The sequence below is a fragment of the Coregonus clupeaformis genome, chromosome 20 (genome assembly GCF_020615455.1).
Source record: "Coregonus clupeaformis isolate EN_2021a chromosome 20, ASM2061545v1, whole genome shotgun sequence".
Taxonomy (NCBI): domain Eukaryota; kingdom Metazoa; phylum Chordata; class Actinopteri; order Salmoniformes; family Salmonidae; genus Coregonus; species Coregonus clupeaformis.
The window spans coordinates 22,391,000-22,406,895 of NC_059211.1; the positions used below are offsets into that span (position 1 = coordinate 22,391,000).

The 15,896-nt window shown below is 43.4% G+C and overlaps 2 protein-coding genes across 3 annotated transcripts in view; one reads left to right on the forward strand and one right to left on the reverse strand.

Moving 5' to 3' along the window:
• The first annotated feature begins 3,416 nt into the window (after positions 1–3,416).
• Positions 3,417–8,628, forward strand: tm4sf4 (transmembrane 4 L six family member 4). The gene is made up of 5 exons (XM_041840604.2): positions 3,417–3,761; positions 4,475–4,564; positions 6,366–6,520; positions 6,863–7,053; positions 7,444–8,628. Exons 1-5 carry the CDS (start codon positions 3,588–3,590, stop codon positions 7,446–7,448), a joined length of 615 nt encoding a protein of 204 aa, XP_041696538.1. The 5' UTR covers positions 3,417–3,587; the 3' UTR covers positions 7,449–8,628.
• A 2-nt stretch (positions 8,629–8,630) lies between these two features.
• wwtr1 (WW domain containing transcription regulator 1) overlaps positions 8,631–15,896 on the reverse strand; it is a 72,531-nt gene continuing 65,265 nt past the window's right edge. Inside the window, exons 4-6 of one of the 2 annotated variants that reach the window (XM_041840602.2) lie at positions 15,155–15,285; positions 14,529–14,644; positions 8,631–11,720 (exon numbers count right to left, since the gene is read on the reverse strand). In XM_041840602.2, coding sequence (XP_041696536.1) covers positions 11,536–11,720; positions 14,529–14,644; positions 15,155–15,285 — 432 coding nt within the window. In that variant the 3' untranslated portion in view covers positions 8,631–11,535. Of the gene's footprint in view, positions 11,721–14,528; positions 14,645–15,154; positions 15,289–15,896 lie in introns of both variants that reach the window. The other variant, XM_041840601.2, reaches the window with a different exon arrangement.

Sequence of the window (15,896 nt, forward strand, 5' to 3'; positions counted from 1 at the left end):
GGAGGCCACTGGGTAATTGGGGACATTCAATGCTGTAGAAATGTTTTGGTACCCTTCCCCAGATCTGTGCCTCGACACAATCCTGTCTCAGAGCTCTACGGACAATTCCTTCGACCTCATGGCTTGGTTTTTGCTCTGACATGCACTGTCAACTGTGGGACCTTATATAGACAGGTGTGTGCCTTTCCAAATCATGTCCAATCAATTGAATTTACCACAGGTGTACTCCAATCAAGTTGTAGAAAGATCTCAAGGAGGATCAATGGAAACAAGATGCACCTGGGCTAAATTTCGAGTCTCATAGCAAAGGGTCTGAATACTTATGTGAATAAGGTATTTCTGTTTTTTATTTTTTATAAATTTGCAAAAATGTCTAAAAACCTGTTTTCGCTTTGTCACTATGGGGTTTTGTGTGTAGATTGATGAGGATTTTAATTTATTTAATCCATTTTAGAATAAGGCTATAACGTAACAAAATGTGGAAAAAGTCAAGGGATCTGAATACTTTACGAATGCGCTGTATATACAAACATCAAACAACAAGTAAAACAAAATGTGCAAATTTAGATAATATTTTCCTCATAGGCCTACATCAGTAATGCCTTTGCCCAGAGCTCACACTCACACAGACCGATGTGGAGAGAAAAATGTACATTTATAATAATATGCCATTTAGCAGATGCTTTTATCTAAAGCGACTTACAGTCATGTGTGCATACATTTTTACGTATGGGTGGTCCCGGGGATCGAACCCACTACCCTGGCGTTACAAGCGCCATGCTCTACCAATTGAGCTACAGCTAATTGTATTTCCTACGATTCTACGCATTTTGCCATGGGGTGTAGAGAAAATATAGCTGTTTTAAAGCAAGTTTTCTGCGATTCTACACATTTTGCCATGGGGCGGAGAGGAAAATGCAATTTTATGAACAAATTTCATGCAATTCTACAAGTGTTGCCATGGGGCAGAGATATTTTTTTGCAGGTTTACAGCTAATTTCCTGCCATTGTACACATTTTGCCATGGGGTGGATATACTTTTTTGCAGTTTTAAGCTAATTTCCTGCAATTCTACACATTTTATAATGACTTATGCCATATTAATATGATATCTGAGTGAGAATGACTAACAAAATCAATAGGGGCCCCCTGGAGCTCAGGGCCCCTGGAGGTCAGGGCCCCTGGAGGTCAGGGCCCCTGGAGGTCAGGGCCCCTGGAGGTCAGGGCCCCTGGAGGTCAGGGCCCCGGGAGGTCAGGGCCCCGGGAGGTCAGGGCCCCTGGAGGTCAGGGCCCCTGGAGCTCAGGGCCCCTGGATACGTACCCTGAGTGCCCAGTCAGGGTATTTTTATTTCAAGAATGCCTGAATTGCTTCGCCTTGCTCTTCTGGTTGGCTGGATGCAAGTTTCACCATCCAATTATGTCAGATCTACAGGAGTGCAAGTTTCACCATGGCGCGGACCGTAGCGATACGTTGGCAAATGAGAATGATTAGAATATGGTAAATATTATCCAATTATTGCATTCTATCCATGCTGGGTTTAACGGGCTACCTGAGACATGAAACAGATAGGTGGGAGGGCAGAAAGGCCTGATGGGTAATGGAAACACTTCAACCACTACATTTGTATTCTACACTGTCGTTTTTTATTATTTTAGGTGTGATGTCATTACGTCCAGACGTTTTAATAGACACAAGATAGTTAAATGGAAACGCACCATAGCAGGCAGTTGTCGCATCTATTTTCTATGCAAACTTTCTAAATGTCGGAAAAATAACTTAGAAACGTAGAAAAAAAAAATATGAAATTGCACCTGGTGTATTCTACTATTCTCCGGGGGCCCTAAGCAACCGCTTATGTCGCTTTATGCCTGGAACCCTGGAACCCTGGAACCCTGGAAACCTGGTACCCTGGAACCCTGGAAACCTGGAACCCTGGAACCCTGGAACCCTGGAACCCTGGAAACCTGGAAACCTGGAACCCTGGAACCCTGGAAACCTGGAACCCTGGAAACCTGGAACCCTGGAACCCTGGAACCCTGGAAACCTGGAACCCGGGAACCCTGGAAACATGGAACCCTGGAACCCTGGAAGCCTGGAACCCTGGAACCCTGGAAACCTGGAACCCTGGAACCCTGGAAACCTGGAAACCTGGAACCCTGGAACCCTGGAACCCTGGAAACCTGGAACCCTGGAACCCTGGAACCCTGGAACCCTGGAACCGGCCCGGTTGTCTTGATGCCACGCAGCCATGTTAACAAACAGCAGGTGATACAATTTTCTACAATGTTTCCTCTATGAAACGCAACGCACTGTGCAAAGTTCAGTCATATGGGTTGGGAGCATGCTCAGTTAGGCCTACAGTATGTTTCCCTGTGTCATACCGTCACTCAAATATTATTTAATAATCTAAATATCATATGAATAATCCGATATTATTCCACACTATTTTTGCTACTTTGTGTGACTGCTTCCTGATCGATTAATCGGTGCACGATTGATCCGGGATTGGGTGGATGGATTACAGATCACATCCACGAGCAGTGCATTGCATTAAATTGTAGTTTTTCTTTTCATTGTGTGATGATCATGTCAAGTAGCAGTGTGTGGTAGGTCTACATAACAGTTTATCAACTAAATGAAGAAGACCAAAGTGAATGTCTACTCACCAACAGATATGGCCTGGTAAAGGGCTAAAGGGCTAAGGATATTTAGTGTATTGTCTCTATACTGATTGTCCAGTTGTGTTATCACATTCTCTATTGGCTAAACATACATTTACCCTGTAGCCTATACATGATCAATCTAATAGTACACAAAATACTGCTTGCAATGTTGTTTTCAGACTGTATAAATATTGTGGACTAATACAAGCCTAAATATGAATAAAACTGTAAAGGAAAAAGTTATTTTTATTCTATTGGCGTGGTTTTCGCTCATTATGATACCTTATGGAAATCATGTCATGTCAGATTATGAGAAGCTTCACCGGTGTTTCACTACAACATCGACTGAGTAAAATGGAGCACCATAAAGTAGCAGGTACATACTCCCATTGATAACCCAGTGGGATATGATATGATTTAATTTATTGTCCCCCGAGGGGGAAATTTGGACTTTGGACAAGTAGAGAGTGCTGCTTCCACATAAATACATAGAGTCAATTGACACAACATACATAGATTAACGTCTTCATCATCAATGGACTCCAATAGGTCGCCAGTGTGTTCAATAACCCCAGTCCCGCTCTCCGTCAGGGCTGGGACCAGGCAGGCAAATCGTGAAGTAGAATATTAACCGGACCAGATGGTTGCCATGGCACAACGGCTGTAAATTCAATTTAAGGCAGTGTCATCATGACATCATCATCCAGCCAGTGGTGTATATATATATACACCCCTCCCCAATCTGAGGGACTGAGACCGTTTGGTGGTTCTGGACAGGGAGGTTATAGTCCTATATAGGAACCTACGGTCCACTTTAGGCGTGTACGAGTTTGTGTGGGAGCCCATTGGACTTTTAGAGAACCTCTCTTGGCTCTGTGTTGTGTGACTGTTTTAGCTGCTGAGGCGATTGTGAACCATCAACCATGTGTTCGGGTAGCTTTGCCAAGTGTCTGGGTATCACCTTGATCCCGCTGGCCATCCTGTGTGTTCTCTGCAACATCCTGCTCTTGTTCCCTGGGGGGCTGGTGGCAGAAAACAATGACCACATCACTGACGAGGTGTGGTACTTTGGGGGCATCATAGGATCTGGTGTTATGGTAAGTCAACTGTTACTGGGGAGTGGAAAAGGCCAAGGGCTTTTGATAACTTCTAATACTGTAACTCTCTAACGTCCAAAATGTCTAATTTCAACGGTTGTATTTGAACGTCTCTATTCAACATGTGGAGAAACATAGAAAAGTATAAATATTGGATTGAGTCTATCAGAAAACAGGTGAACAGACGTTAGGCACATACAGGTGTAGTTACTGACCTAGAGGCTGTCTCCATGACAGGATGGCTTTAGTGAGATGGATGGCCCTTTTAAAAAGCTTTGTTTCCTACTGGACAATCTAGGCTTCGGATATTGATTGAGAGGTCAGGATATTGATTGAGAGGTCAGGATATTCATTGAGAGGTCAGGATATTGATTGAGAGGTCAGGATATTCATTGAGAGGTCAGGATATTAATTGAGAGATCATGATATTGATTGAGAGGTCAGGAGTGGGACAGATGGAATCTATTATAACTGTATAATACTTTATGAGGTGCAATGAAATAATCAAAATGAAAGCCTTTGTGGAAGTCTTGTCCATTATACCAGTTTGTTTCTGCTTCTAAAGCCAAACAGTAGTCTCAGTTTTAATGGTATTATCCTAATGGTTGTGGGTAGTATGATGTCTTTCTGTCCAATAGTTGTGTATCCTAATGGTTGTGTATCTGGTTGCGGTCTGATCCTAATGGTTGTGTGCTGTATCTCTTTCTGAGCAGATGATCTTCCCAGCGCTGGTCTTCCTGGGGCTCAAAAACAATGACTGCTGCGGTTGCTGTGGCAACGAGAGTTGTGGAAAGAGATTTGCGGTGAGTACATAGGGACAAAAAGATCCATAGCAGCTTTCCTATATACTGTAGGTGTTTTGTTTAGTTAAGGGCCCGAGTCAGACTTAGGGAAACGTAAGCCTGTCCTACGCACTTCTCAGTAGTTGGCATTCAAACGTATCTTATACAGGTGCATAATGGCCTTTGCAAGCGTGGTTCACTTTCACACTGAATACATTTTATTCAACAGCTGAAAACCCTCCCACTTGCTGGCCAACAGATTTTCTCGTGGATTTTATCTAAAACCATCTCTTTAAATATGGTGTTCCTTCACGATAGACTCACTAGATTATGGAGAGAACGGTTCAGAATATTAGGGATCAATGACAGAAAGCCATGTAAATAAATGAATATTCGTCTCCTTTTCAGCGCCAATTGGTAGATAAAAAAATTACTCAGATCTTGTATATTATTATTATTTAGGGTTAGGAAAGCATAATAAAAAAACAAGTTTGGAGCGCCTCACGCACAAAATATATTGGTGAATCAAAAATACAGTGGTTTGATTCATCCTGAAAGTTACCATGTTCAATTGTTCAATCCATTAAATATTGGAAGGTGAGAAGTGTGTACAATAGGGGTTGAACAGTAGTCCTATAAATCTACCCTAATAATCCTCACTAATCATGGAAGTGTGATGACAGCGGTCCAGTCGTCGTGAACCGTGCACCCGGCTCCAGGTTTAAACTGCTACGTGTGGTCTGAGTTCCATAATGATTCAAATAGGCTACATGTCCCAAATCGTTGCGCAACTTGTTCGCCTAATATGATCCACTAATGCTAGCGATCCTCAGGAACAAACTAACAATGGAATGGAATGATGCAAAATCGAAGGAAACTAACACTAAAGTGACAGTTATAAATGTATGTGGGTATAACTGACAGTGGATACCGATAGTGGCCAATATTTAACAGGATCAAAAATGGTGAAATATACAGTGAAACGTCTAGGGCATATAATTAAAACGTTCTAGAAATCATAAATAAACTCGGTAGGTTTGACACACCTCCACCACACCTTCATTTATTTGATCCCCACCCCCAATAAATCAATAGCATGCTATTCTAATGGTTAAGTTCAAGGTCAGAACACGCGTAGAGAGAAAATAACATAAAAAAGGGATCTATGTTCCATTTACGCACGCTTAACTCGGATCAGAATTTCCCCTTAAAGCACAGGGCATCCAAAGCAGTGCACCATAATTGTAGGTCTCACACACACACACACACACACACAGTAGATATAACACATAGATTTTGATCGCCCCAAAGCAGGGAGTTCAACTAGCGTTTTCCCATGCCTCATCGGGACAGAGCCCCCATTATACTGGTGGCCAGCAGACAGGAAAAACAAAGAGCAGGTATTTAGCTCTCTTACCACTTGATCAATAGTATCCTTTCATCTCACACTGGTACCATACTGCATTGTAGGAGGGTGCTGTTGCTTTCAACTGATTCTGGGCAAAAGGATCAATTGATCTCTTGTCCAATGTTGCGTTGGTTGGTTCAAGGAAATAACTCTTGCTGAAATACAGTATCAAGCTGATCCTGGTATGAGACCTGGGCCCGTATCAGCACTCCTACTTTGAAACGCTTTATACAGGTCCATCCCACTAACAGTATGAACCCTGAAGATTAGTGTTTAGTCCTTCCTATCACAGGTTTCAACTCAGTGGACTAACATGGTCTTATTGAGTCACTTGTCTTGGATAGACTGGGTTCAGTACCCAGATTGATTCATTGAATTGGACCTCTGTAACTATGATCAGTTTCTTCTCCTCAGATGTTCACCTCTATCATCTTCGCTGCGGTGGGGGTTCTGGGGGCCGGCTACTCCTTCATCGTGTCTGCTGTTGCCATTCATAATGGACCCAAATGTTTCTACACCAATGGCACAGCAGAGTCAATCCCTTCGTGGACCAACCCCTTTGTTAACGGGTAAGAACCGTTTTACCACTCAAACACATTGTTGGTAACACATTGTTCATGTTTTGACACATTGTTGGTAACACATTGTTGGTAACACATTGTTCATGTTTTAACACATTGTTGGTAACACATTGTTCATGTTTTGACACATTGTTGGTAACACATTGTTCATGTTTTGACACATTGTTGGTAACACATTGTTCATGTTTTGACACATTGTTGGTAACACATTGTTGGTAACACATTGTTCATGTTTTGACACATTGTTGGTAACACATTGTTCATGTTTTGACACATTGCAGTGTGCCGAGTCTTATTAAACTTTTTCCTGAACTCTCTGTTCTCCACCAGTGACTACCTGAATAACCACACCCTGTGGGAGGGCTGTATGCAGCCTGTGGGCATCGTGACCTGGCACCTGACTCTGTTCTCTATGCTGCTGGTCATGGGTCTGCTGCAGGCTGTGCTCTGTGCCATCCAGGTCATCAACGGGCTCATCGGCGCCATCTGCGGAGACTGCTGCGGCTGCTGTGGCGGGGGGGGTAAGAAGACCCTGTTGTATTGAAACACCCCATCTCAAATCAACCTCTAGTCTAGCCCATTAGCCCAATTGGTATACATTTTTCTCCAGTTGAACACACCTGATTTAATTAATTGAATTCAATATGAGACCCGGAGCTGCCCAGTCCCGGCCCCAGTCCCAGTCCTACCCCCACCCCTCCACTAATGGCTAGACCCTGTTCTTCCACCTGTGTCACTGACCTCTCAGCCATGTGTTATCTGACCATGAACTCCATGAACTTCAGTAAGCTTGGCAACAACTAGCTCATCCATGATTGACACACTAATACACTGTATAAATATGTTTGTATTTGAGTAAGAGTTGATTTGAATGGTTTTTGTAAAGTTATTGTCCTGTGTTCGTCTTTCAGAGTAGTGACGGTGCAGTCTGAGGATCCGTGCGCCTTTCAGAAGAAGACCGAAGACTTCTTATATCAACAACAACACTGACTGGCTTTCTACGAGGTGTATATGATTTTGTTAAATATTTGTACAATGTTTTTTCAACCATTTCCAACCTACCTAGCTTGCTGGCCTTTAGCTTGCTGGCCGGTCTCATGACAGCAGAGGACATTTACTAGCTTGCTGGCCTTTAGCTTGCTGGCCGGTCTCATGACAGCCGAGGACATTTAAGAGCCACATTAAGTATTTCTATTTGTAATGTTTTAAATGGTAATATGTAATTAAATCAAACTTCTTATTCAATACGTTAAAAACATGAAAGCACTTTCAACATTTCATATAATTCCATATGATGTACCTTAAAAGACAACAGAACACTTGGCATCAGTTAAATCAATAAATTCTTTCTCTCTTTAATTGCACATAATTTTCAATATTCAAAAACACACAAAAACCCCCTTCATGTAGGTTTATGACTGTGTGTCTACACGGTGGGCCACACCTGCGTCAGTCTTATCGGAGTAGGCTTGTGGGTGTCATTTTATCACTTTATTCTGGCTAGTTCCTGTTAATGGAGGGACATGGCAAGCTTCCCTCCTCTGTGTCAATGTTTAGTGTACCACCACGGGGTTACTAACGAGTCTGTCATGTTGGGTTTTCAGTGACTTTATGAGGCGTTGGTTCTACTATATTATACAAACACTGCAATGCAGCTTTCTCCAACCCTATTTACATATATAGATGCTAAAAATGGTAGAACCAGGGCTATGCATTTACATTATCGTTAGAACGTTAACCCAGGACTCTCTGGAAAACAGTGGAAGTTGTTTACCGAGTGGACTATCCTGGCTAAATAAATAAAAATCTAAATGAACTTCTACTTTATATACATTTCTAAATATATGCCTCTGGGTAGACCTAGTTGGCCTTGGGGGGGGGGGGTAATAAGACTGCTCCCTGATGTATGGAGTTGTATTACAATGGTGGCGTATGCTGTTTTGTATACTAGCTTATTTTACCTAGAGAGTAATAATGTTCTCAGGTAATTTTTGGTTCTATGTACGGTTATGTGTGATCCGTGGGTTGTTGTGATATCAGTGATCAACAGTGAGCTTCTGTAATAAATGGCATCAATAAAAAAAAAAACACAAAGATCCATGGTTTTGACTCCATTTTATTATTATTTTTTAAAATATATTTTTTAAACATATTACTGTAATTTTCAGAGACTCCTTGCCGAGGTTACATCATGTAAAAATGGAAGTCCACACTGCCATGATAGGATACAGTACACGGCCATTTTGTTAGTTTGATTTTCACAACCAATGAGCATGCCTTCAACATTCCAAGAACCCTGTAACTACTGACAACACACCCCCCCCCGTCCCGTCCCGTCCTACCGTGCAGCCGTAGCCTAACCAACGCGCTATACTGAGCTATATATTGCTACAGCGTTATCCTGCCTATTCCATTCCATGTCATACCACTCTATGCACCTCTAGTCAAAAACGTGTGCTCCACACCAAACCATTTCCTCAAACCCTTTAAATGGTATAACGCCACCACTGCGTTCATGCCCCTATGGTCTCACAGAATCAATCCATCTCTCCATCTGGTCTTTATATCCTCCAAAGTATAGATTTACAAAAAGACAATCTGATAAAAAAAAATGCTATCGTCCATTTTCTCAAACATTTAAAAACTTGTGCCCTTCATAATGGTGCAACCTTGAATTATGTCCACCCGAACTGGTGCAACCTTGAATTGTGTCCCCGGTAATGGTGCACAGACAGCCCTGCCCAGTGTCCCCCCCCTTTAGTGCTCCTCTGGCTTGTGTCATTAGAGCTGGAACAGCACGTCATTCAACCGAAAACACAAAACAGGGAACCTCCCTGACACAGAGACACCAAGAGAGGCAGCTGTATGATCGGACTAGTTAACCTTGCTGTCTGATTCTCAAAAGATCTCATCACCTCTCGCTGGAGCCCTTTTCATCAGCTGGGCCTGGGCATGAGTTAGCATGTTGCTAGCAATGTCAGAGCTAGCCTTCTTTGGCCATGCTTGGGTAATAGAGGCCTCCAAACTCTGAAACCAATCCACACCCTCTCCCCCCAATCCACACCACTCCAAGGGCACAGGTGGTAGTGGTGACAGTGTGCCCCCTCTCACACCCCTCTTCACACCGTCACCTTGACATTAGGATGCCGTGTGTGGCGTTGGCCCGGCGCGCTGAAAAGCAGTGTTTTGGCGTGCGTTGATTACCCCCTTCACCCTCCCTAAACTCAACCCCCCCACCCCCACACCTCCTCCTCTATTCACCTGCCCCTTCCCAGGATCCATCGCTTTCTTAGTTCTAACGTTCTACACAGCAACCAGACTCAGTATAGTCCCAATATAAGGTCGGGCTATAGACCACCTAATGCTAGGAATAGCAAATATGTCAATCAACATGCAAATACAAAAACTGAGACAAATGTAGAAGAAAAAAAAAAGATCATAGCAGATTGTGTTGTGGGTCTGGCACGTTAAAACAAGATCAGAATGCCAACCCCATGCCAATCCAATCTGACAATTCACTAAAAGTCCTCTAAACGTATAGACACGATAATCTCAGGCCATATAAAACACTATTGTTGCATATTTCCCCGCAGAACAGATATTAGAAAAAAAAATTGTCCTTTGCAAGCCCAAAGACAGACAGAAGACCAAGGAGAGAGTTTGTTTATGAAGGATTATCAAGCCTCAATGCATATTGAAACAAAACGTCTAGTGGGAGCTTCTGGTGATCATCTAACTTCAACATTCACTTCATGATCAGATATCTTTAAATCCCTTGCTGATTTGTAGTGCTTTGAAATCTCAATTTCATTTTTTTTCAAAATAACAAAAATAGAATCATAGCTCTTAATCAATACAAAAAAAAAATGCAACGTCTATATTAGAAGTCCTACAATGGCGCCAGATGGCAAGAACCCATCTAGGCTATTTTACAGATTAGAAAAAAAACGAATACTATAGTATGATATAAAAAGTGTACGTATTATAATACAGAATTCTACGTCATTGCATAACTGAGGCATGAGCTTTTAGTGTTCAATTAGCTACAATGGAGTACAATTATTAAAATGACAAAAAAACTAAAAACAGTTCAGTTTAAAAATCAAACAGAACACTTTTAAAGTTTTAAAGCTTTTGTAGTGACATTGTAGCGAACAACAGGAAACATTATTTGGTATACAACACACTTTGTTCTCATGGCTACTAATGCTGATGTAGAAGTGAATCTGAAGTTTGTTTTTATGAACAGAAACAACAGTAACAATGTGGGTTTTTAATTCAAACCCAAACTGACAGTTAAAATACTGTTGGTGATAGATAATTTGTTAGATAAGAAGGTTTAACAGTGCTGTAGCCGACAGAGTTGCACTTTATACCAGGAACCTACATATGGACAGCCTTGTAGCCAGTAAAGATCCATTTCATACAACTACAGTAGCTTAAGCAATAGCTCCACCTATTGGTTAAAAAAAAAAGCCTCCCTGCATACGTTTTGTCATGGCAAAGCATTACCATTGGAGGCCAATTATTTTATATCTATTTTTCTTGTTCCACATAGGAGAGTCACCCCAAGAGAGACAGTGAATCTGTAAAAAAAAATTACATCTATTGTGATTCCAAAACCAGGGTGGGCGAGTCTTACAGAACATACAAAACTACTAACTTTGTTACCAATACAGTATTCATGTTTTGATTTGATTCGTTTTTGTTCTCTAAAGGCTTTGGTTAATACATCTTACAGACCACCAGATTGATAGGTGGTCTGGCAGGCAGAGGGTGGACAGACGAACAGAGCGTAATATCACTGTACATATGGAGAAGTCTGAGGAAAAGAGACTAAGCTGATTTGAATAGGTATCTAAAAGGCAGCAGAGACAGTAAGAGTCTTTAGATATGTGGAGTCTTTCGTCCTGTGTGTTGGTCTGCGTGTTCAGGGTTGTACATGTGTGTATGTGTATACGTGTGTATGTTTGTAGAAGATGTGTGTGTGTGTGTGTGTGTGTTTACAGCCAGGTGAGGAAGGGCTCGCTCTTGTTGAGGACCGACTCCACATCGTTAAGAATGGGGATGAGGTCCGCTCCCTCCAGGGTTCCCAGGTCCACGTTGGTCCCTGGCAGGGAGTCCAGGAAGTCTGGGAAGCCACTGTGCTGGGACACGTTCATACTGCCCGCCTGGGCCATGCTCTCACCTGGAGGGGGAGGAGGGAGAGTCAGTCAGTGAGAGAGAGTAATGAAAGCAGTTTAATGATGGTGGTAGTGGTAGTGGTGGTAGTAGTAATGGTGATGGTAGTGGTAGTAATGATGGTAATAGTAGTGGTAGTAATGATGGTAATAGTAGTGGTAGTAATGATGGTAATAGTAGTAGTAATGATGATGTAGTGGTGGTAGTAATGGTGATGTAGTGGTGGTAATAGTAATGATGATGTAGTGGTAGTAGTAATGATGATGTAGTGGTGGTAGTAGTAATGGTGATGGTAGTAGTAATGATGATGTAGTGGTGGTAGTAGTAATGATGATGTAGTGGTAGTAGTAGTAACGATGATGTAGTGGTGGTAGTAGTAATGATGATGTAGTGGTGGTAGTAGTAATGATGATGTAGTGGTAGTAGTAATGATGATGTAGTGGTGGTAGTAGTAATGATGATGTAGTGGTAGTAGTAGTAGTAATGATGTAGTGGTAGTAGTAGTAACGATGATGTAGTGGTGGTAGTAATGATGATGTAGTGGTGGTAGTAGTAATGATGTAGTGGTAGTAGTAATGATGGTGGGACTGTAAGTCGCTTTGGATAAAAGCGTCTGCTAACTGGCATATTATTATTATTATTATTAGTGGTAGTGGTGGTAGTAGTAATGGTGATGGTAGTGGTAGTAATGATGGTAATAGTAGTGGTAGTAATGATGGTAATAGTAGTGGTAGTAATGATGGTAATAGTAGTGGTAGTAGTAATGATGATGTAGTGGTGGTAGTAATGGTGATGTAGTGGTGGTAGTAGTAATGATGATGTAGTGGTAGTAGTAATGATGATGTAGTGGTGGTAGTAATGGTGATGTAGTGGTGGTAGTAGTAATGATGATGTAGTGGTAGTAGTAATGATGATGTAGTGGTGGTAGTAGTAATGATGATGTAGTGGTAGTAGTAGTAGTAATGATGTAGTGGTAGTAGTAGTAACGATGATGTAGTGGTGGTAGTAATGATGATGTAGTGGTGGTAGTAGTAATGATGTAGTGGTAGTAGTAGTAGTAATGATGTAGTGGTAGTAGTAGTAGTAATGATGTAGTGGTGGTAGTAATGGTGATGTAGTGGTGGTAGTAGTAATGATGATGTAGTGGTAGTAGTAATGATGATGTAGTGGTGGTAGTAATGGTGATGTAGTGGTGGTAGTAGTAACGATGATGTAGTGGTAGTAGTAATGATGATGTAGTGGTAGTAGTAATGATGATGATGGTAGTGGTAGTAGTAATGGTGGTGGTAGTGGTAGTAGTAATGATGATGGTAGTGGTAGTAGTAATGATGATGTAGTGGTGGTAGTAGTAATGATGATGTAGTGGTAGTAGTAATGATGATGGTAGTGGTAGTAGTAATGATGATGTAGTGGTGGTAGTAGTAATGATGATGTAGTGGTAGTAGTAATGGTGGTGGTAGTAATGGTAGTAATGATGATGGCAGCGGTGGTATTAATAATGATGATGGTAGTGGTGGTAGAAGTGATGGTAGTGGTGGTACAAGTAATGGTGATGGTAGTAGTAGTAGTAGTAGTAGTAGTAGTAGTGAGAGAGAGAGAGAGAGAGAGAGAGAGAGAGAGAGAGAGAGAGAGAGAGAGAGAGAGAGAGAGGGCGAGAGAGAGAGAGAGGGCGAGAGAGAGAGAGAGGGCGAGAGAGAGAGAGGGCGAGAGAGAGAGAGGGCGAGAGAGAGAGAGAGAGAGAGAGAGAAGGCGAGAGAGAGAGAAGGCAGAGAGAGAGAAGGCGAGAGAGAGAGAGAGAAGGCGCGAGAGAGAGAGAGAGAGAGAGGAGGCGAGAGAGAGAGAAGGTGAGAGGGAGAACGCAAGAGAGAGAGAGAAGGCGAGAGAGAGAGAGAAGGTGAGAGAGAGAGAGAGAAGGCGAGAGAGAGAGAGAAGGCGAGAGAGAGCGAGAAGGCGAGAGAGAGAGAAAGCGAGAAGGCGAGAGAGATTGAGAGAAGGCGAGAGAGATTGAGAGAAGGCGAGAGAGAGAGAAGGCGAGAGAGAGAGAAGGCGAGAGAGAGAGAAGGCGAGAGAGAGAGAGAGAGAAGGCGAGAGAGATTGAGAGAAGGCGAGAGAGAGAGAAGGCGAGAGAGAGAGAGAGAGAGAGAGAGAGAGGAGGCGAGAGAGAGAGAGAGAGAAAGCGAGAGAGAGAGAGAGAGAGAGCGAGCGAGCGAGCGAGAGAGAGAGAGAGAGAGAAGGCGAGAGAGAGAGAGAGAAGGCAAGAGAGAGCGAGAGAAGGCGAGAGAGAGAGAAGGCGAGAGAGAGAGAAGGCGAGAGAGAGAAGGCGAGAGAGAGAGAGAGAGAGAGAGAGAGAGAGAGAGAGAGGCGAAAGAGCGAGAGAAGGCGAGAGAGAGAGAGAGAGAGAGGCGAAAGAGAGAGAGAGAGAGAGGCGAGAGAGAGAGAGAGGCGAGAGAGAGAGAGAAGGCGAGAGAGGGCGAGAGACAGTGAGTGGCGCAGTGGTCTAAGGCACTGCATCGCAGTGCTAACTGTGCCACTAGAGATCCTGGTTCGAATCCAGGCTCTGTCGCAGCCGGCCGCGACCGGGAGACTCATGGGCGGCGCACAATTGGCCCAGCGTCGTCCAGGGTAGGGGAGGGAATGGCCGGCAGGGATGTAGCTCAGTTGATAGAGCATGGCGTTTGCAACGCCAGGGTTGTGGGTTCGATTCCCACGGGGGGCCAGTATAAAAAAATATGTATTCACTAACTGTAAGTCGCTCTGGATAAGAGCGTCTGCTAAATGACTAAAATGTAAATATGTAAAATGAAGTGTATGCTACCTGTGTCCATCTCCTCCATGTTATTGAGGAAGTCCTCTGGGGTGGTGGGGATGCTGTAACAGCCCAGCCCCAGGCCACTGTCTGTGCTCTGCTCCCGGGAGTGCTGGAAGTGACCACTGTGGAGCACAGAGGAAGAAAAACCTTAGTAATAAACAGATCCCGTCTAATAACCAACTGGATCACACACCACAGCTTGAAAACTGAAAGCAGAAGACTGGCTGAGAGGAGAAGGAGGAGAGGGAGAGAGGCAGAGGGGAGAGGGGGTGTTGAGAAAGAAGGGAGAATGAGGGGAGAGAGAGAGAGAGAGAGAGAGAGAGAGAGAGAGAGAGAGAGAGAGAGAGAGAGAGAGAGAGAGAGAGAGAGAGAGAGAGAGAGAGAGAGAGAGATGAGAAGCAACAGAGAGAGATATCATTACAACACTGTACACAGCCATAATATGACATTTGAAATGTCTCTATTCCTTTGGAACTTCTGTGAGTGTAATGTTTAATGTTTTTTATTGTTTATTTCACTTTTGTTTATGATCTATTTCACTTGCTTTGGCAATGTTAACATATGTTTCCCATGCCAATAAAGCCCTTGAATTGAGTTGAGTAACATATGGGAGGAGTCAGGAGTGCACTTGCCTGTTGAGGAAGGGGTCGGACCCGTTGGTGGGCATGTTACCCTGGGTCATGGGCTGGGCAGGGTTTCCACAGGGAGTGGGCACTGGTGCCATGCTCTCAGAGTCCAAGGGGAGCTGTCTACACAGCGCCACCTCCTAGGGGAAAGCAATAGGCAGCACGGGGGATGGAGAGGAGCGGAGGGGGAGAGAGAAGAGGAGAAGAGAGGAGGGGGAGAGAGAAGAGGGGAGGAGAGGGAGGGGTGAGAGAAGAGGGGAGAGAGGAGGGGGAGGAGGAGAGATTCAAGATTACTGAAACTATGTTCATTATTGTTCAAGAACACATTGTGTGCTACTGCACTTGAGGAGAAACATTTGCTGACTCCATAACAGAATCTGCTTCTTCCAACTACTCCAGGAAAATTAACCAAGTAGTGTTTTTTCAGGCCTTAATAATATGGTAGTGAGTGTGTGAATTACACAGCAATTATCTGATGTGAAGACACACACACACACACACACACACACACACACACACACACACACACACACACACACACAGTGCCTCAGGACGGGATTGGCTAATAGTCTTAAAGGATGTGGGCCACGGAATAAGTGACATGTTTGTGCTTTCTGCCATAAGATAATCTTACCCACACACACAAAGACAGGTCTACACTGGTGGGACTAGGAGGGAGGGAGTGGGGGGCGGACTACCCTTCACCTGTGCCACTGCCCTGACACGGTTTCTAGGGTTGGGTCGTGTC

Excerpts from the sequence above, each read along its gene's own strand:
- tm4sf4 (XM_041840604.2), top strand. The coding sequence starts at position 3,588 with ATGTGTTCGGGTAGCTTTGCCAAGTGTCTGGGTATCACCTTGATCCCG. Across the intron at positions 3,762-4,474 it reads TCATAGGATCTGGTGTTATG|ATGATCTTCCCAGCGCTGGT; the intron begins GTAAGTCAACTG and ends CTTTCTGAGCAG. Across the intron at positions 4,565-6,365 it reads GTTGTGGAAAGAGATTTGCG|ATGTTCACCTCTATCATCTT; the intron begins GTGAGTACATAG and ends TCTTCTCCTCAG.